Here is a 21,277-nt window from a genome sequence, read left to right on the forward strand (position 1 = left end):
CAGTTAGGATTAGGTCTTTAAGATTAGGCATTATCGTTTAAAAGCCCAGTCGTTGTTTAAATAAAAAAATAGCGGCCCCGCTATTTGGTTTGTGCTTTGACCAAAGTCAATCCCCACCCACTACCTTGTTGTTGTGCAGAAAGTTGCGTGGCTTGAAGGAGAAGAGCAGGGGCATGTCATAGTCCATGGCGTGTTTGCGGTGGATGTCGTCGGCCTTGTATTGCAGCAGGCGACCCGTCTTGTTCACCATCCAGTAGGGAGAATGGATGGCCACCTCAGTCAGGCCCGCATCGTACTTCACATGCACCGCAATGTCCAGCTCTGCCCGCTTCCTTTCTCCACCCTCCCCTAACCTAACCTCCTCCTCTTCATCACGCAGGGAGTGGAACACAATGAAGGTGATCTCGTCCTGGTCGCCACGGAGACCATAGTGGGCCTTCCAATCCTGCCCCAGGTAGTTGAGGAGGCGGAGTTCCAGGCTTGACAGGTCCATGACGGCGGTGTGAAGCTCTGCTGAGTGGCCGTCCATCAGTGTGATGAGGGCGGGCTCTTCACTGTCCTGTCAGCCAATCAACACACACAATATCAATCAGTGACCAATAATAGTCATGTGAGGGGGAAGGTCTGAGGATATATGATATACATATATATCCAGTGGTAGAAAAAGTACCCAGTAGTCATACTTGAGTAAAAGTAAAGATACCTTAAAAGAAAATGACTCAAGTAAAAGTCACCCAGTAAAATACTACTTAAGTAAAAGTCTAAAAGTATTTGGTTTCAAATATACTAAGTATCAAAAGTAAACGTAATTGCTCAAATATAAGTAAAAGTATAAATTATTTCGAATTCCTTATATAAAGCAAAGCAGACGGTAGGGCTGGGCGATATGGCCAAAATATTATATCACGGTATTTTTTTTAAATTGGACGGTATAATGGTATTTTTAGTTTTTGAATAATAAAAGTTGTACATTTGCTTTATGAGTAGTGAGTGATCCTAGGGTGGCAACACATACATTCTAAGTGATTTCAATGAGTCTTTCTCCATTCTGGTTGTTTTATACTGTCAATTCAACTTCAACCAAAACAAATTTCAGCACTTTTATCATTTCTGCATTAAATTGCAGTGATGGAAAAATACCCAATTGTCATACTTGAGTAAAAGTAAAGATAAGTTAATAGAAAATTACTCAAGTAAAAGTGAAAGTCACCCAGTAAAATACTACTTGAGTAAAAGTATAAAAGTATTTGATTTTAAATAAAATTAAGTATCAAAAGTAAATGTTATTGCTAAAATATACTTAAGTATCAAAAGTATAAATAATTTCAAATTCCTTATATTAAGCAAACCAGATGGCACCATGTTCTTGTTTTTTTAATTGACGGATAGCCAGGGGCACACTCCAACACTCAGACATAATTTACAAACAAAGCATTTGTGTTTAGTGAGTCCTCCAGATCAGAGGCAGTAGATGACCAGGGACGTTCTCTTGACAAGTGCGTGAATTTGTCCATTTTCCTGTCCTGCTAAGCATTGAAAATGTACTTTTGGGTGTCAGGGAAAACGTATGGAGTAAAAAGTACATAATATGTTTTAGGAATGAGTGAAGTAAAAGTAGTCAAAAATATAAATATTAAAGTAAAGTACAGATACCCCCCCAAAAATACTTAAATAGTACTTTAAAGTATTTTACTTAAGTACCTTACACCACTGTATACAGTTGAAGTCGGAAGTTTACATACACTTAGGTTGGAGTCATTAAAACTCGTTTTTCAACCACTCCACAAATTTCTTGTAAACAAACTATAGTTGTGGCAAGTCGGTTAAGACATCTACTTTGTACATGACACGAGTAATTTTTCCAACAATTGCTTACAGACATATTATTTTACTTATAATTCACTGTATCACAATTCCAGTGGGTCAGAAGTTTAAATACACTAAGTTGACTGTGGTTTTAAACAGCTTGGAAAATTCCAGAAAATGATGTCATGGCTTTAGAAGCTTCTGATAGGCTAATTGACATCATTTGAGTCAATTGGAGGTATACCTGTGGATGTATTTCAAGGCCTACCTTCAAACTCAGTGCCTCTTTGCTTGACATCATGGGAAAATCAGCCAAGACCTCAGAAAATAAATTGTAGACCTCCACAAGTCTAGTTCATCCTTGGGAGCAATTTCCAAACGCCTGAAGGTACCACATTCATCTGTACAAACAATAGTACGCAAGTATAAACATCATGGGACCACGCAGCTGTCATACCGCTTAGGAAGGCGACGCGTTCTGCTCCTAGAGATGAACGTACTTTGGTGCGAAAAGTGCAAATCAATCCCAGAACAACAGCAAAGGACCTTGTGAAGATGCTGGAGGAAACCGGTACAAAAGTATCTATATCCACAGTAAAACGAGCCCTATATCGACATAACCTGAAAGGCCACTCAGCAAGGAAGAAGCCACTGCTCTAAAACCGCCATAAGAAATCCAGACTACGGTTTGCAACTGCTCATGGGGACAAAGATTGTAAAAACAAAAATAGAACTGTTTGGCCATAATGACCATACTTATGTTTGGAGGAAAAAGGGGGGGGAGGCTTGCAAGCCGAAGAACACCATCCCAACCGTGAAGCACGGGGGTGGCAGCATCATGTTGTGGGGGTGCTTTGCTGCAGGAGGGACTGGTGCACTTCACAAAATAGATGGCATCATGAGGAAGAAAAGTATGTGGATATATTGAAGCAACATCTCAAGACATCAGTCAGGAAGTTAAAGCTTGGTCGCAAATGGGTCTTCCAAATGGACAATGGCCCCAAGCATACTTCCAAATTGTGGCAAAATAGCTTAAGGACAACAAAGTCAAGGTATTGGAGTGGCCATCACAAAGCCCTGACCTCAATCCTATAGAACATTTGTGGCAGTGTTAAATTCATGTTTTAAGTATCCCTATATTTCTGTTATTACGGGGCTATCACTCAGTCAAGAGTGCGCATGCGCAGGAAGTCTAGTTGTCGATGGACCTAGCCTTGAGTGTAATGGCTACCTTGTAGTGTGTTCATATAGTATAGTAAACTTTGTTAAACTGGAACCTTGTCGTTGTATCATTTCGAGTTAACAGGCAGAACTGAAAAAGCTTGTGCGAGCAAGGAGGCCTATAAACCTGACTCAGTTACACCAGCTCTGTCAGGAGGAATGGGACAAAATTCACCCAACTTATTGTGGGAAGCTTGTGGAAGACTACCCTAAACATTTGACCCAAGTTAAACAATTTAAAGGCAATGCTACCAAATACTAATTGAGTGTATGTAAACTTCTGACCCACTGGGAATGTGCTGAAAGAAATAAAAGCTGAAATAAATCATTTTCTCTACTATTATTCTGACATTTCACATTCTTAAAATAAAGTGGTGATCCTAACTGACCTAAGACAGGGAATTTCAGGAATTGTGAAAAACAGAGTTTAAATGTATTTGGCTAAGGTGTATATAAACTTCCGACTTCAACTTTATATCTATGTATGATGGTGATAGAGGAGCAGTTGTAACATACTGTAGGTCCATTTCTCTGCTGGTGGGTAGGGACTCAGGAGTAATGTGGGTAGTAGCCACTGATCTGTCTGTGTGTGTGTTTTTTGGTTTTCCTCAGAACAATAGTGAAACAAGTCAAATTTGGACAAGTGGGGAGATTTCGCCGGTCCACACAAGGACAAAGGCTATTTTAGGCTTATCAATAGTTTTCCATGACAATGATTGTTCAATGATTGTTTCGTCCCCACAAGGATAAAAAAACAAGTGTGTGTGTGTGTACCTGTAGGCGATAGGTGATGGGGTAAGGCAGAAGGTTCCGGAGCAGGACGGAGGGCCACAGGTGCAGGATGTAGGGCTCATCAAAGTGCTCCCCGGCCACTCCCATGTGTTGTGATGTCACTGTGTCTTTCAGAGGTACGATGTTGACCATTAACACGCTGGCGCTGTTGCCATGTCGATGACAGGTCTGCTGTACACGTACGCCAGGCTGCTGGCTCACTGACTCGTAGCTGAAGCCCTCGGAAGAATCGTATTGATTGTCTCCTTCGGTTACCGGCTGCAGGCTCAACTTTGACCTAAGGGGGGGTGGACACACGGCAGTCAGTGTGTGTGTGTGGTGTGTGTGCGTTGAGGACAACTTCCTGGGTTTCAGGAGGAAGGCCTATGGAAAATTGGACACTCGTGCTGCAGGGTTTGGAGTCTGGTCAGACCTCAATGACATGTGCAACCGGACTAGAGTGGAGCTCTGATGAACACGGACTGATATGCAAACTGAGCCAGTGACTGCCTCTGATGCAGTTGTGGCAGGTTGCAGTGTTTTTCTGGAGGCTTCTGTGACCCATGATGGAACATCTCATCCTACATCCAGGACAACACTCCTTGGTATGAGACGGATGCAGCTACTGCAACACTGGACTGCCCTGAGGCAGCAGGGGAAACTCACTGCCCTGGACTGTGCTGACCACTGTCGCCCATGGGCGGCAGGTAGCCTAGTGGTTAGAGCGTTGGACTAGTAACCGAAAGGTTGCAAGATCGAATCCCTGAGCTGACAAGGTAAAAATCTGTCGTTCTGCCCCTGAACAAGGCAGTTAACCCACTGTTCCTAGGCCATCATTGAAAATAAGAATTTGTTCTTAACTGACTTGCCTAGTTAAATAAAGGTAAAATAAATAAAAATTCCATGTACCAGAATGCTGCCATTGGCAAGGACATTCTCACCTTTACTGTTAAGGCGAGGCTGCAAGTTCTACCAACAAAATATAAACTAGTACTCTGGTACCCTGCAAACCATAACCCATTTTGTATTATACAGCCTCATGCATATAGGGCCCTATGAAATGTTTGGATCCTTTTTTACTGTAAATTTGATTGATGGACTCAAAGTATTTAAATGTATGTGTGCTACCTGTAGGAGTCGAGAGGCACGCAGAACTCCTCTGTAGGTAATGACATCCCCAGACACGTGGAGCCCTCCATCACTCTGAACGGGATGGAAAAGTGGTTTATGATCTGTAAGGGAGACATGAGAAAGAGACACGTTGTTCAGATAGAAATTATATTCTCTGGGGTCGAGGTAAGTACAGTGGAGGGAGAAGGAAGAGGGGTAGGGAAGCAACCCCCCCCCCCCGGTGACTGTAACTTGCCTGGAAGGGAGAGCGGATCTTGATGTGCTTGCTTCCCTGCACAGAGTAGATCTGACAGACCAGGAAGCGGGTGACCCCAGAGACTTTGTGCATGACACTGTACATGCCACGCCCCACTTTGATCAACGGAATCACGCTGGCTGAAGTGTGGCCTGCCGGGGCTGAGTACAAGAACATCAAAAACCATGAGATCAATGACTAAATTGACCCTAGACCCAGCAAACTACTTGTGTTAGCTCCGCAAACAAAACTAGAGAACTAGAGGTCGACCGATTATGATTTTTCAACGCCGATACCGATTATTGGAGTACCAAAAACAGCCGATACCGATTAAATTTTTTTTTATTTGTAATAATGACAATTACAACAATACTGAATGAACACTTATTTTTACTTAATATAATACATCAATAAAATCAATTTAGCCTCAAATAAAATGAAACATGTTCAATTTGGTTTAAATAATGCAAAAACAAAGTGTTGGAGAAGAAAGTAAAAGTGCAATATGTGCCATGTAAAAAAGCTAACGTTTAAGTTCCTTGCTCAGAACATGAGAACATATGAAAGCTGGTGGTTCCTTTTAACAGGACTCTTCAATATTCCCAGGTAAGAAGTTTTAGGTTGTAGTTATTATAGGAATTATAGGACTATTTCTCTCTATACGATTTGTATTTCATATACCTTTGACTATTGGATGTTCTTATAGGCACTTTAGTATTGCCAGTGTAACAGTCTAGCTTCCGTCCCTCTCCTCGCCCCTACCTGGGCTCGAACCAGGAACACATCGACAACAGCCACCCTCGAAGCAGCGTTACCCATGCAGAGCAAGGGGAATAACTACTCCAAGTCTCAGAGCGAGTGACGTTTGAAACGCTATTTGCGCACACCCCGCTGACTAGCTAGCCATTTCACATCGGTTACATCAGCCTAATCTCAGGAGTTGATGGGCTTGAAGTCATAAACAGAACAATGCTTGAAGCACAGCGACGAGCTGCTGGAAAAATGCACAAAAGTTCTGTTTGAATGAATGCTTACGAGCCTGCTGGTGCCTTCCATCGCCCAGTCAGACTGCTCTATCAAATCATAGACTTAGTTATAACATAACACACAGAAATACGAGCCTTAGGTCATTAATATGGTCGAATCCGGAAACTATCATCTTGAAAACAAGACGTTTTTTCTTTCAGTGAAATACGGAACCATTCAGTATTTAATCTAACGGGTGGCATCCATAAGTCTAAATATTCCTGTTACATTGCACAACCTTCAATGTTATGTCATAATTACGTAAAATTCTGGCAAATTAGGCGGCCCAAACTGTTGCATATACACTGACTCTGCGTGCAATGAAGGCAAGAGAAGTGACACAATTTCACCTGGTTAATATTGCCTGCTAACCTGGATTTCTTTTAGCAAAATATGCAGGTTTGAAATTATATACTTCTGTGTATTGATTTTAAGAAAGGCATTGATGTTTATGGTTAGGTACAGTCGTGAAACGATTGTGCTTTTTTCGCAAATGCGCTTTTGTTAAATCATCCCCCGTTTGGCGAAGTTGGCTGTCTTTGTTAGGAAGAAATAGTCTTCACAGAGTTCGCAACGAGCCAGGTTAGCAGGCAATATTAACTAAATATGCAGGTTTAAAAATATATACTTGTGTATTGATTTTATGAAAGGCATTGATGATATTTATGATTTAGGTACACATTGGAGCAAGACAGTCCTTTTTCACGAATACGCACCGCATCGATTATATGCAACGCAGGTCACGCTAGATAAACTAGTAATATCATCAACCATGTGTAGTTAACTAGTGATTATGATTGATTGATTGTTTTTTATAAGATAAGTTTAATGCTAGCTAGCAATTTACCTTGGCTTCTTACTGCATTCGCGTAACAGGCAGTCTCCTCGTGGAGTGCAATGTAAAGCAGGTGGTTAGAGCGTTGGACTAGTTAACTGTAAGGTTGCAAGATTGAATCCCCGAGCTGACAAGGTAAAAATCTGTCATTCTGCCCTTGAACAAGGCAGTTAACCCACCGTTCCTAGGCCGCCATTGAAAATAAGAATGTGTTCTTAACTGACTTGCCTAGTTAAATAAAGGATAAATTAAGGTATTAAAAAATATATATATTTTTTTTAAAGGCCAAATCGGTGTCCAAAAATACAGATTTACGATTGTTATGAAAACTTGAAATCGGCCCTAATTAATCGGCCATTCTGATTAATCGGTCGACCTCTAGTCAGACTGCTAACACTGTCTTTGACCCAGGGTCTAAATATCAAGGATCGTATTCATAAAGCAACTCAGAGTAGGAGCGCTGATCTAGGATCAGGTCCCGTGTCCATATAATCTTATTCATTATGATATAAAAAGCAAGACTGATCCCTAGATCAGCAGTCCTACTCTGAATATGGGTGCTGGTCTGCACTGGTGTAACTGTTGTAACTGTGTTGCTTACTGGGCTGTATGTAGTAGTCCTTGGCCACCAGCGAGGTCATGGCAGAGAACTGGTCTGAGTGGGTGGTGGTGCGACGGTAGTCCATGTTGACACTGTCTCCGTTCTGCAGCTCTACACGGTTCTCTGTGGCCTCACGGCCCAGGGGGCAGAACATCTCACTGTACACCACTGACACAGTCAGACCCAGACGGTTCTTCACCACGAACGGCGCCTCATCCTCCTGGAAACTCTCTGATGTCTGCTTGGCCGCCTCCGCAAAGGCCTGCCACACATTCACAAGCACGCACACACAAACACACACGTTGGGATGTACAAGAAATAAGGACTACACTACATCCCAACACAATAAAAACAACCCACTTAGACATAAAAAGTTATTTATTTAAAATGTTTTATTGTGATTATTATTGACAGTATAGATTACGTGATTCCATAAAAATAAAATAAAAATTGTTCACAAAAAAGTTATATTTTCAGCTAGCCAATAGAATAGCACATACAAAAGTGCTGGTGTGTGACGTCATTGACTTACCGTGCCCAGGTTACTGAGCATGCCCAGTCCACACTTGGAGAGGGTGATGTTGAGCTGGTCCTTGCTGCTGATGCTGATGATAGTCTTGTAGTCTGGGATGCTGTAGTCCACTTCATCTGATATACCGGAGTACTTTACTGGCTTCTTCTTCATCTGCAGTTAGGGGAAATCATGGCCGTTAAGTGTGTGGTGGATAGTGTGTTTACACTATCTGGATGAGCGATGTGTGTGGAACATGGGACAGTGTTTGTGAGTTTGTGTGTGTGTGGTGTGAATGAGCGATTTTTTAAAGGTTGACTTTGGGCAAAAAATATTTTTTTAAAGTGTTATACTGTATAACTGATCAATGCACTATCATACCAGGTCATTTAATGCTTAAAAACATCTCTACAGCTTCCGTCCAAAAACAAATCCCGTGAAATGACGTCAACACATACTAGAAGAGTTACTGGCTAGCTTTCTGTCACCTAAAACCCTCACAAACTTTTACAGATGCACAATTGAGAGCATCCTGTCGGGCTGTATCACCACCTGGTACGGCAACTGCACCGCCCACAACCGCAAGGCTCTCCAGAGGATGGTGCGGTCTGCATAACGCATCACTGGGGGCAAACGACCTGCCCTCCAGGACACCTACAGCACCCGATGTCACAGGAAGGCCAAAAGATCATCAAGAACAACAACCACCCGAGCCACTGCCTGTTCACCCCGCTACCATCCAGAAGACGAGGTCAGTACTGATGCATCAAAGCTGGGACCGAGAGACTGAAAAACAGCTTCTATCTCAAGGCCATCAGACTGTTAAACAGCCATCACTAACACAGAGAGGCTGCTGCCTACATACAGACTTGAAATCATTGGCCACTTTAATAAATGGATCACTAGTCACTTTAATAATGCCACTTTAATAATGTTTACATGTCTTGCATTACTCATCTCATATGTATATACTGTATTTTATACCATCTATTGCATCTTGCCTATGCCGCTCTGACATTGCTCATCTATATATTTATATTCTATTAGGTAGTTGTTGTGGAATTGTTAGATTACTTGTTAGATATTGCTGCACTGTCAGAACTAGAAGCACAAGCATTCCGCTGCACTCGCAATAACATCTGCTAACCATGTGTATAAAATTTGATTTGCTACAGTGGCTAGCTTAGCTAACGAACTAGCTACGTTTGTTGCGGCGTGCATGACCAGAATGACACATCGATGAACCAAAGGCACACCCCATTTCTGTTAGAAAATTGAGTAAGAGGCGGAGTTGGACCGTTTTTTGTGCCCAACGTCGACCTTTAAGGGTCACCTTTAATCCCAGAGTCCAGGATCTGAAGCCGTCTCTGATCTCGTCCTCTAGGGGCTCCAGCAGAGGCTCCCACACCCCCATCACCTCGTTGAAGTAGTGAACCTAAACACACAACACTATGTTACAGTACACCAAATGCAGTCTGACTAAGGCCACAGTTGAAGTCGGAAGTTTACATACACTTAGGTTGGAGTCATTAAAACTCGTTTTTCAATCACTCCACAAATTTCTTGTAAACAAACTATAGTTTTGGCAAGTCGGTTAGGACATCTACTTTGTGCATGACAAGTAATTTTTCCAACAATTGTTTACAGACAGTATAATTCACTGTATCACAATTCCAGTGGGTCAGAAGTTTACATACACTTGACTGTGCCTTTAAACAGCTTGGAAAATTGCAGAAAATTATGTCATGGCTTTAGAAGCTTCTGATAGGCCAATTGACATCATTTGAGTCAATTGGAGGCGTATCTGTGGATGTATTTCAAGGCCTACCTTCAAACTCAGTGCCTCTTTTCTTGACATCATGGGAAAATCAGCCAAGACCTCAGAAAAAAAATCGTAGACCTACACAAGTCTGGTTCATCCTTGGGAGCAATTTCGAAAAGCTTGAAGGTACCACATTCATCTGTACAAACAGTAGTACGCAAGTATAAACACCATGGGACCACGCAGCCGTCATACCGCTCAGGAAGGAGAAGCGTTCTGTCTCCTAGAGATGAACGTACTTTAGTGCAAATCAATCACAGAACAGCAGCAAAGGACATTGTGAAGATGCTGGAGGAAACGGGTACAAAAGTATATATTTCCACAGTAAAACGAGTCCTATATCGACATAACCTGAAAGGCCGCTCAGCAAGGAAGAAGCCACTGCTCCAAAACCGCCGTAAAAAAGCAACCGTGAAGCACGGGGGTGGCAGCATCATGTTGTGGGGGTGCTTTGCTGCAGGAGGGACTGGTGCACTTCACAAAATAGATGGCATCATAAGGAAGAAAAATGTGGATATATTGAAACAACATCTCAAGACATCAGTCAGGAAGTTAAAGCTTGGTCGCAAATGGGAATGTTTACTAGGATTAAATGTCAGGAATTGTGAAAAACTGACTTTAAATGTATTTGGCTAAGGTGTATGTAAACTTCCAACTTCAACTGTATGTTTTAGTTGAATTGAGGTTGTGTAGAAGTTGTGAAAATGTTGTGTAGGTGTGTAAAGGTTGTGTAAATGTTGTGTAAAGGTTTTGTAGATGTTGTATAGAGGTAGTGTAGAGGTCGCATGCAGAGATGTACAGTGCCTGACCTCCAGGTTGAGCTGGCTGTGCAGGTTGATGAGGGTGCTCCAGTTCTTGACGTCCCCATGGAAGGAGGACTTGGCCAGCAGCATGGGGACGGTCCGGTGGCCCACCCCAGCCTCCAGGGTCAGGCAGATGGAGGAAATGGCCACCTGCAGGGACTCACCCTGGGGAATCAGCCGGACCAGGGACTGGGCATCCTCGTCTTTACCCTCCTCCTCCAGGAACCACAGCTTGAGATCCCGCCAGGACCGGCGCTCCCACAGGTCTGGGGGCACAGGGCTCTCCAGCTCCGACTGGGGCATGTCTGCACCGGCCGGGCTCAGCACCGACTGGATGGTGATCACTGTGTTGATGATGATGGGCGACACCTGTGGGAAGGGGGCACGGAGGAGAATGGAACGTAAGACACATCACTCTGGTTTTGGCAGCTGTGCCAGAAATAAAAACATAAGAAAAAGTGACAAGGTATTTTATTAGTGAGATGCTTCTTCCCGTTCTGTTGATGTGGCCTACCTTCAGTGTCAGTGCCTTGATGGAGACCTCCATGGCCTGCGGGGAGGTGGAGGACTGTGTGCTCTTGAAGAACACCTGGCAGGGCTGCAGCACAGTGGTCTCCTTGTTCCTCCTCTTCTCCCTCAGGAAGGGGCAGGCCACCACCTTCAGGTCCTTGACCACTGCCGTCATCAGCTGACCATCCGGGTTGCTCTTCATCACCAGCTCGCACTCCATGGTCATGACCAGGGCTGGGGCGTCGGCACGCGTCAGGTCAGCCACAAAGACAATCTCTGGGTTCTTCACCAGAACATTCATCTCCAACTTGACTGCCACTGGAGCTGGAGTACAGACAGAGAGGAAAGCAGGGGTGTGTTCATTAGGCATCAAATGGAAGAAAACTGTCAGAAACAGAGTGAAACTATCAGAAATTTCACTTTGCACTAAATGGACGTCGTACAAACATGACATTTGTGGTGAATATTGCGTAGTGTGAAATGTGAATGTGTCGTACCAGGTTCCTTGGAAGCGGCGGTGGCTGTAACTGTGGGTTTAGTGCTGCTGTTCTTGGGGGCGGCTGAGGAGAAACCCTGTTGGCTGGCCTTGAGGAAGATGTCGGCCACGGTGAGCAGGAACTCCATGCTGGCACAGAGGTAGACATCCTGCACCACCGTCTCCAGAGAGGTGCCTTCACGCCCCTGATTGTAGTTCACCTCCACCATCACGTTTCTCTCAGCGCTCGGACGAATCGCCATCATCCTGACAGACAGAGGCCAGAGGGACAGGTGTACATGATGATTCCTACAGAAAGAGCAATAATAACAATCCCTACAGCAAGGGACCTAACAACACACCCTACCATAAGTGCACTAAATACCTTGTAATCTGTTTGTCATATGATGTTACATTGAAGAGTGAGTAACTTTGTATTCTACTCTACAGATTCAAAGATTCCATTCTCTCAAAACAATTGACATACCAGATGGAAATACTCATGTGTTTTGATGAACTGGGAGTGCGAGATTAAATTAAAGCTGCTTTGACTATCATGGGGTTGCCAAAGCCATTCATCTTAGCTGTGTGACAGTCCTATGTGAACAGACAGATGGTGAAGCAGTGATGAACATTATGCCACGCTGGAGAACACACACTGAGCCTCGTACATCAACGCCAGCACTGAGCCACACGCTCATATGTTCACAGTACACACACATCACTCTGCGGTATCTCTCCCAGTGTCTGTGAATGTGTACGTAGGCTTAGTACCAAGGTAACTGTGTGTGTGTTTTACCTGGCAGTGATATTCTTGACTCTGCGTCTCTTGTCGTCTAGCAGGCAGTCTGTGAGTTTGACGGAGGCCTTCATGGATCCGTCTGAGAACATGTGGACAGATGTAGAGATAGTTCCCAAGGTGAACTCAGCCAGCATCAGCTGATCATCCCTGGAGTCCAACACCTGCACCTGAATACAGACACATAGGCAGAGACGCACGCCCACAGAGACAGGCACAGACACATAGGCAGAGACACACGCCCACAGAGACAGGCACAGACACATAGGCAGAGACACACGCCCACAGAGACAGGCACAGACACATAGGCAGAGACAGACGCCCCACAGAGACAGGCACAGACACATAGGCAGAGACAACGCCCACAGAGACAGGCACAGCACATAGGCAGAGACACACGCCAAGAGACAGGCACAGACACATAGGCAGAGACACACGCCCACAGAGACAGGCAGAGACACGTAGGCAGAACACCACGTCCACAGAGACAGGCACAGACCACTAGGCAGAGACAGGCACAGACACATAGGCAGAGACACACGTCCACAGAGACAGGCACAGACACATAGGCAGAGCACACTACCCACAGGACAGGGCACACGACAACATAGGCAGAGACACACGCCCACAGAGACAGGCACAGACACATAGGCAGAGACACACGCCCACAGAGACAGGCACAGACACACACTTTTTGGTAAGAATATCTAAGCGGATGGAGTTTTCTGTGGTCAATTAGTGTTTGTGAAGGTGTGTAGTGATGCAGTAGTCACCTCAGTCCCATTGGGGCTGTACAGAACCAGAGTCATGGAGTCAAACTTGAAGTCTACTTTGAGTGTGTTCTTCAGCTTAGTGCTCTTCTGGGTCTCGACCACTGCAGCAGTTACCACTATGTTGCCTACAGACAGGGTTCAACATGATTATCAATATCACAATCATCCAAATATTAAGACTCACACACACATTCAACCCAACTGTCCTCACCGCTGGTGGGGATAATACCAGTACCTCCTGTGCCCTGCGAGCCTTTGGTAGTGGCAGTGTCGGAGCGGTCCACTGTAGACGGAGGAGGACGAGGGGAAGCAGCGTCTGACGTCTCTGACATGTTCTCACCCAGAGTCCTCAACACCACCGTCATGTCATCCTGACTCAGGATCAGCTAGTAAGACAAAAACACACACACACCCACCCCGTTACACAAATGTATCAACAACCATCATTTCATACTAACATTTCTTGTTCATTGAGAGTTGTCTTTAACTAACACAGACACACACACTGACACATACAGACACACACTCACATTCATAGGTTTGAGGTGGGCAGTGATCTTTATGTCAGGGATGCTGTGGTACCAGGAGGCTGACAGGTTCCTCTGGATGGACAGGTCCAGGTTGACCGGCTTCAGAACCTGGATCTCCCCCTGAAATCTCCCCTTCTCAAAGGTGGTTCTGGACAATCAAACACAACAAACAAACAAATGGCTTTACAGGTTCTGATTTTCTGCACATCCAGGAATGGACCAGATATACAAAAGTAAACACACAGAAATCTGTCTATTGTCAAGAAACACCTCACATCCCTGTGAACAAATTAAGTAATCCGTTCACTTTAAAAAACTGCAAATCCATGAGGTTTAATTCTGATTCCGTATACAGAATTGTCTGACTACTGTTGTGCTTTACTAGCAACCCTGTTCTGTCTCACCTGTACATCTTCAGGTCACTGAGGCCCACGGTCATGGTGTCGATGATGGGAGGGATCTTGACATGCGTCTGGGAGTCGACCAAGGCGAAGCAGTTCTTGACCGTGACCATACCGAGGTCAGCCACAGTGACGTTGGTGGAGGAGGACGACTGCGGCAGGAAGACAAGAGGAGCTTTGAAGTCTACATCCAGAGAGATGCGCGTGCTGCGCTCAGCCAGCTCCATCACCCCCGTGGCTGCCTTTTCCGCTGCATGCACCGTCACCTCAGCCAGGGCCTCCTTGGCCGCCTGGAAATTGTTGATGAAGGCCTGGGGGAGAGGGAGGTGAATGAGGAGGAAGAGAAGGGGTGGGACAAAGAGCAGTTACGTTACAGAGTTCTCATCGATGGTCATATGACGTAGGACAATCCAGAACCGAAAAAGTGCACCGTATGTGATTAGGCTTGGTAGGTTCTGGGGCATTTTGGTACTTCAAGTAAAGGCCATGTTTTTCGACACCCTGGAAAAGTGTTGTTGGCAGCTGAATTTTTGAAGCACATAAAAGGATAGGTGATAGTTAAGTGGAGTTAAGAGAGATGGTGTCTCTTACCAGGATAGAGGATACAAACTTGTTGAGGAAGATGACCTGGATGCAGCCCACCGTCAGGGTGATGCTGGTATCCACTTTACCCATGTCTAGATAGGCATCGCCCTCAGTGGCGTCCGTGTGGTTCACCATACGGAAAGCAAACACCTCCTTATCAGCTATGGACACACACTAGGATGCAGATGCCGTACAAATATAGCAGCAGAAAGCAAAAACAACAATCATAATTTCTCGTGAATGTGGCCCCTTGACTGGGAAAATAACATCGCTAAAGTAAAACAAATGGCAAAGATTAGATTTGGCGTTTGTTCAAATTTTGATATGTCAACTTTTCATTTGATCCTTTTTGGATACTGGAGGCCATGAGTGAGCCTTGTGAGTATGGTAGTCAATGACTGCTGGGTCGTGTTCATTAGGGCACGCAAAGGAAAACATTGAGCAAAAGCTACCTGCTTGTACAGTGCCTCCTTATCACAGTCCAGGATGACTATGTTCTTCAGGTTGGCCAGAACCTCCACTGCCTTTCTCCTCATCAGCACCTCCGACACCAGGCCTGGAACATAGAACAAAGAGGCAGAACATTGAGGAGCAGGTCTAGAACCACTCTAGAACAGGTCTAAAACAAGGCAAAAGTAAACATGTCGTCCCCCACAAATAACGAATGATGCAAGCTTGTTCAAAGTTTGGAACTTCAGTTGATTACTATAGCGCCCCCTTTGGCCAATCAGTGTAATTTTGTAAATGCCATATCTCTACGGTATGGCACATCATTCACCAAAGTTTTGTCAAAATCGGGCCAGCGGTGTCTGAGATATCACGTGATTAACTAACGTACGTACTAGCGGACGGCGACAGATCCATAGTCCCCCCCCGATTTCATGGTGGGGTACAACAAAGGTGTGTTCATATCAGTTCCAGAGCCAATAGGAAAAGATCATCAGTGGCCTGAGTATTTCTTCATGTTTACCAAAAGGTAGCACTAGCATCATTATAATGTGTGTGCGTGCGTGTCCTGTCCACACATCTAATCACACAAACACATAATTGTATGCAATATCATCATTCATGCATGCAGTTGTTGTGGATGTGTGTCGCGGACGGTGACTTGCGTCGGGGACGGCGACGTGTGTCGCGGATGTGTGTTGCTTACGGTGACTTGTGTTGCGGACGTGTGTTGCGGACGGTGACTTGTGTTGCGGACGTGTGTTGCGGACGGTGACGTGTGCTGCGGACGGTGACTTGTGTTGCGGACGTGGGCTCAGCGGGACCCGGGCCCTGACTTGTTTTAAGCGGACGGAGACTGGTATAAGTTATCTGCGGACGCTAAGGAACAAAATCACTAGAAGAAGTTATTTTATGTTACTGTCGTGGTCTACCAGGATGACTGCTGTTTTGGCGGACGTGTGTTTGCGGACGTGACTTGTGTGCAGACGTGTGTGCGGACGGTGACTTGTGTTGGGACGTGTGTTGCGGACGGTGACTGTGTTGCGACGTGTGCTGCGGACGGTGAATGTTGAGACGTATTGCGGACGGTGACTTTGTGTTGCGGACGTGTGTTGGCGGGAACGTGTGCGGACGTGCTGGCGGACGTGCACGGTGCTGTTTCAGACGTTTTGCCGACGGTACTTGCGTCAGGGACGGCGACGCGTGTGTCGCGGATGTGTGTTTGCTTACGGTGGACTTGTGTTCGGACTGTGTGTGCGGACGGTGACTTGTGTTGTCGGACGTGTGCTGCGGACGGTGTTGTGTTGCGGACGGTGACTTGTGTTGCAGACGTGTGTCTGCGGACGGTGACTTGTGTTGCGGACGTGTTGGTTCTGCGGGTACGGTGATTGTGGTAGTGCGGACGGTGACTTGTGTTGCAGACGTGTGCTGCGGACGGTGACTTGTGTTGCAGACGTTGTTGGCGGACGGTGACTTGTGTTGCGGACGGTGACTTGTGTGGACGTGACGGATGACTGTGTGTGTTGCGGACTTGCAGACGTGTGACTTGTTGGCGTGCTGTTACGGTGACTTGTGTTCGTCGCCGCTACTTGGCGCTGAGGTGTGTTGCGTCACGGTGACTTGTTTGTGTTGCGGACGGTGACTTGTGTTGCGGACGGTGACTTGTGTTGCGGACGGTGACTTGTGTTGCGGACGGTGACTTGTGTTGCGGATGGTGACTTGTGTTACCCTCAATGCGGATCTCTGCTATCATGTGGCTCTGGCCTCGGATGAAAACCTTCAGACAGTTGAGATCAGCTCTGATGTGCAAATTCACCACATCCTCAAACTTTGACTTCTTAGAAGCTGAGGAGAGTGGGGTAGAGAGACACTGATGAAAGAGCAGTTCCTTCGTCCAAATGTAAAAAAGAGGCTTTGATGTGAAGATGATTTTGTTTGCATCACAATACATCAAACGTCAAGTGGTCCATACAATGGCAGAGAATTTACATTTGGTTTAGCTAGCTACGTATTAGAAGGAGAATACATGGAGGACATGTGTCTACTCAATATCTCTACATGCAACAAATATACAGGAGGTACATTACCTAACCAAATTTTCTTCCACTTTCGACTAACTTGATTCATGAAATAAATTCTAATACATTTCAACAGTGGAAAAGTCTTAGTTCCAATAACCGGAATGGATTCCATGAAACTGATAATTACATGTTCTTTTTGCCACGGCCGATTCCTCCTTCTCGCCCTCCTCCCCCTCTCCCTCCTCCCCCTCTCCCTCGTCCTCCTCTGGGATTGTGGGCAGCTCCTCCTTGCTAGGCACCGCCTCCTTGGTCGGGGGGAGGAGGCTGTTCAGGAAGTTCATGGCGTTGAGCAAAGCCTCCGTGTGCAGGTGTACATCCAGAGATGAGAAGTTCACCTGAGACAGAGATTTTACGCACACACCACCGTCACAATGAACACACTAACACAACTAAGCAGAGTACTGAGCTCAAATCAACATCATGTTGAAGTTCCAAACGTGGGTTAACACAGTTGTATTGTAAGATCTTACCTTTACTGATTGTTCAGTGTTCTTGTACTGAGACTTGAATTCTGGCCCGTTCTTATCAGCCTGAAAGAGACATTGAAGCTTTTAGACCTGCTCTACTGTTAATCTACATTGGATGATGAATGCATGAAACAGTGTTGTACTGTGTGTGTGTGTGTGTGTGTGTGTGTGTGTGTGTGTGTGTGTGTGTGTGTGTGTGTGTGTGTGTGTGTGTGTGTGTGTGTGTGTGTGTACACCTTAGTGTACTCCAATGTGAGGAGGTCCTCCTCTGTGTTGTCTAGAGTGGTGATCAGGTGCACTTTCTTCTCCTCTGAATCTGGACAAGTATATCAAACCAGAAAATCATATCACACCAAAACCACACAGAGATGTCTGCAGACATGCCACACAACCACCAACAATGAGGAAGCAGCATATCACGTTTATCTCATAATGATGTAGACAATCATTTCTTCACATTCCAAACGCAGCAAGGTGCACAGAGCTATCCTGCTAATGTTCCAAAAATGCAATCGAGGGAAAAACACCATTCAAAAAATACACCAGATGCAAGCGATTTCATGTGACACATATGTTAAAAGCGTGGAAAGAGGGGTGATGTAAAGAAGCAACAACTATAATAGGTTGCTATCAAACATTACTAGATTACTACCTTTGAATGTAGTGGACAACGGAATAGTTAATTTGAAAAACAAATAGAACAGGAGAGAAATGCTGGTTTCAATGGCATAAACAGGCACATTCAAGTGTGGCTACCTTTTCTGGCGTCTCCCCTAATGTCAGAGCTGGTGTGGAGAAGGCTGTAGCGAAGGCGCATAAGACCCAGATTTTACATTTACGTATTTATGTAAAGTTATGCTAATTATTATTTGAATATTGAAATGTTTAAGATACATTTTCGATAGTAAATTTCTGGATCAGTTAGTTGACAGGCCTACCTTTAAGAAACAACGATTCCCACCCACCCCCTCACCTACCCATATACTCTGAGCACTCTAGGCAGATCTCGCGTAGAAAGGTGTTAGATGTCATGTCGAAGGAGCGAATCTTTAGCTCGGTGCCGAGACGCTCGACATCCAGGTGTAACACTGTGACCTCCTGGCCTCTAGACAGACGACACAGCTGAACAGACAGCTAGACAGCAGAATGAGGGAGTTCAAGTACACACACATACACACGCAGCTTTATTAGCAATCTAAACATCTAAATGAAGAGTTTAAGGACTCTCACACACAGATGTATATTATGTTAAGCATACCTTGTTGATCTCAAACGTCATGAGGAACTCTGTCATGTTCTTCTTGGGATCTTTCTTGACCAGACCTCTCCTCTTGACCGAGTCGGAGCGCTGCAGGGGGCTGGGCATGTTGTCGGGGAAGAACGCACTGTCGCCTATAGGAGAGCTGGGAGCATCGTAGAACAGGTCCTCCTCTGAGCCTGCACATGCACACACACACACACACTTAAATGATAATGCCACACTAACGTCTATCATGATCACAGTTGTGTGTATGCGTAAAGTACAGAGATCCATTTGTAATGGGCTGTATGTGTGCATGCATGTCTCTCACCTGATTCCCATATGAGGGAGTTGCGCAGTTCAGCCATGGTTGGTTGCCTGGGGGTTAGCTGAGGGGTGTACGACTGCTTTGGAGCCTGCGGAAGAAAAACAAGCAGAAATTAGACAAGAACACACACAACCCAATAGAAATCTATTTACACACAAAACAACAGCCGACATTACAGTCAACCCACAGATAGGCAGAGAGAGAGAGAGTCAACCCACAGGCAGGCAGAGAGAGTCAACCCACACAGGCAGAGAGAGAGATAGAGAGAGAGAGTTAGAGAGAGAGTCAACCCACAGACAGGCAGAGAGAGAGAGTCAACCCACAGACAGGCAGAGAGAGAGAGTCCAACCACGGCTTTTTGGGTCTTGCATTTTACGGTTTTGGGGGCCTACGCAGTGGTGAGTTGAGTATTAGGGTTTAAGGGTTAGGTTTAAACAATAGATTTTTATAACTTTGGTGGCCTGTGCCAGCAGGTGGACCTGCAAGAGCTGCCTCAAAGGGCAAGGAGTCACAACAAGAAATGCCCAACACTGCATCAATTTTCAGAGCGTGACGAATTGGAATCCATACTTTTTGGAATTATCCAACACTGAGGAGTGTTTTAGGCCAATACAACAAGCTGGCACTTTTTTTTTTCTATATTTATTTTATTAAGGATGAAAATTGTCCCACTGGATTCAATGGAAAGCTGTATTAGTTGGCAGACAATTATTACAATTTTAATTGGAGGGTGCATATTTTGGTGTCATCACCTGCCCACCGTTTCCTTCTCATGAAGATCTTTGTTCCTTGTCTTGGCCAGTTTTTTTTGGAAGGTCTCTGGTTTTTGATTCATTAAAGCTAGTTGCCAAAAGGATAAACAACCTCTGACTTCAAGTTCCCCTTTCATCCAGCTACATATAAACAACAGTTTTATTAGAAAACCGATGTGACATTGTCTTTGATGTGAAACCTAAACTCACCCCTGATGTATAAATCCTTTTCGCAACCTGTAAAGATTTTGAATTTGTAAGGCCGCTTGCAGAAAAATTGGAGCTCTTGTGTTTTTGGTTGCAGGTTTGGCTGATATCTTGGATTTGCAAAGAACATAGCATTTTAATTGTAGGAATCTGACCCACATTCTTCTGCATGATAATGTTAATATTAGTTGATTGTTGGAAAGTATTACAATAGCTATTCAGTTTTATTCACCAACTATTTTATATTGTTATTCAGTTCGTTGTTAACAGAAATTAGCATGACCTGGCCATAGAACATTTAAATCCATTTGAAGGCAAGTTTTACTGGTGGGAATTTTCCCGCTTGCGGCTTAAAATGTGCCCCTAGGATATTTTTGTATATTTCATAGCCTTCTTGGGACAAGAAAAGGCCTCTAATGAATCTGTCTTCCGATATAGAAATCTTTTCTGCCTTTAGACTAGCCACTCCGCGACTATCTAGGTTCACTACACCAGGCACAATATGAACAGCAAACCATCAGAAAGAAACGCAGAGAGTCCAGGGACACTTTGATAGGGTATATCCACCCTGGTTTGAACCTTTGACCCCTCCTGAGGAAATCAAGGGTCACGCCAGCCTGAGGGGAGACAGGAGAGAAATGAAATTAAAACTGACAAACCTATAACACTCGCTACTTGGATTTTATTTGTTATGTTACGAGGATGAAGAAACGTACAACTGAGGGTGTTTCTAAAAAATGCCATACTGTCTTCAGAGCACAGCAAATGGAGGCACAGGAGGGTCAAGAGTATATGCCGCAAATCAAAAGTATGCAAAACGGAGCATGGGAGGACACTTCTTCAATATGCCGTTTACTCCGTTTGTACATACTTTGAGCATGCAATTCGATGGGCAAACTTCAACAGAAAGTTATTGCAAC

At 44.8% G+C, this 21,277-nt stretch overlaps 1 protein-coding gene across 1 annotated transcript in view; it reads right to left on the reverse strand.

Moving 5' to 3' along the window:
• The window catches only part of LOC111973719 (intermembrane lipid transfer protein VPS13A-like), an 82,686-nt gene that overhangs the window by 48,912 nt on the left and 12,497 nt on the right, over positions 1 to 21,277 (reverse strand). Inside the window, 24 exon segments of the mRNA XM_024001108.2 lie at positions 125 to 559; positions 3,802 to 4,096; positions 4,927 to 5,030; positions 5,165 to 5,325; positions 7,627 to 7,888; positions 8,159 to 8,311; positions 9,471 to 9,572; positions 10,769 to 11,131; positions 11,277 to 11,596; positions 11,770 to 12,014; positions 12,547 to 12,716; positions 13,320 to 13,444; positions 13,555 to 13,705; positions 13,850 to 13,997; positions 14,254 to 14,561; positions 14,842 to 15,009; positions 15,288 to 15,391; positions 17,011 to 17,127; positions 17,491 to 17,698; positions 17,834 to 17,893; positions 18,067 to 18,146; positions 18,808 to 18,964; positions 19,089 to 19,267; positions 19,402 to 19,495. Of these exon segments, the coding sequence (XP_023856876.1) occupies positions 125 to 559; positions 3,802 to 4,096; positions 4,927 to 5,030; positions 5,165 to 5,325; positions 7,627 to 7,888; positions 8,159 to 8,311; positions 9,471 to 9,572; positions 10,769 to 11,131; positions 11,277 to 11,596; positions 11,770 to 12,014; positions 12,547 to 12,716; positions 13,320 to 13,444; positions 13,555 to 13,705; positions 13,850 to 13,997; positions 14,254 to 14,561; positions 14,842 to 15,009; positions 15,288 to 15,391; positions 17,011 to 17,127; positions 17,491 to 17,698; positions 17,834 to 17,893; positions 18,067 to 18,146; positions 18,808 to 18,964; positions 19,089 to 19,267; positions 19,402 to 19,495 (4,509 nt within the window).

This window comes from Salvelinus sp. IW2-2015, linkage group LG15, assembly GCF_002910315.2.
Source record: "Salvelinus sp. IW2-2015 linkage group LG15, ASM291031v2, whole genome shotgun sequence".
NCBI lineage: Eukaryota > Metazoa > Chordata > Actinopteri > Salmoniformes > Salmonidae > Salvelinus > Salvelinus sp. IW2-2015.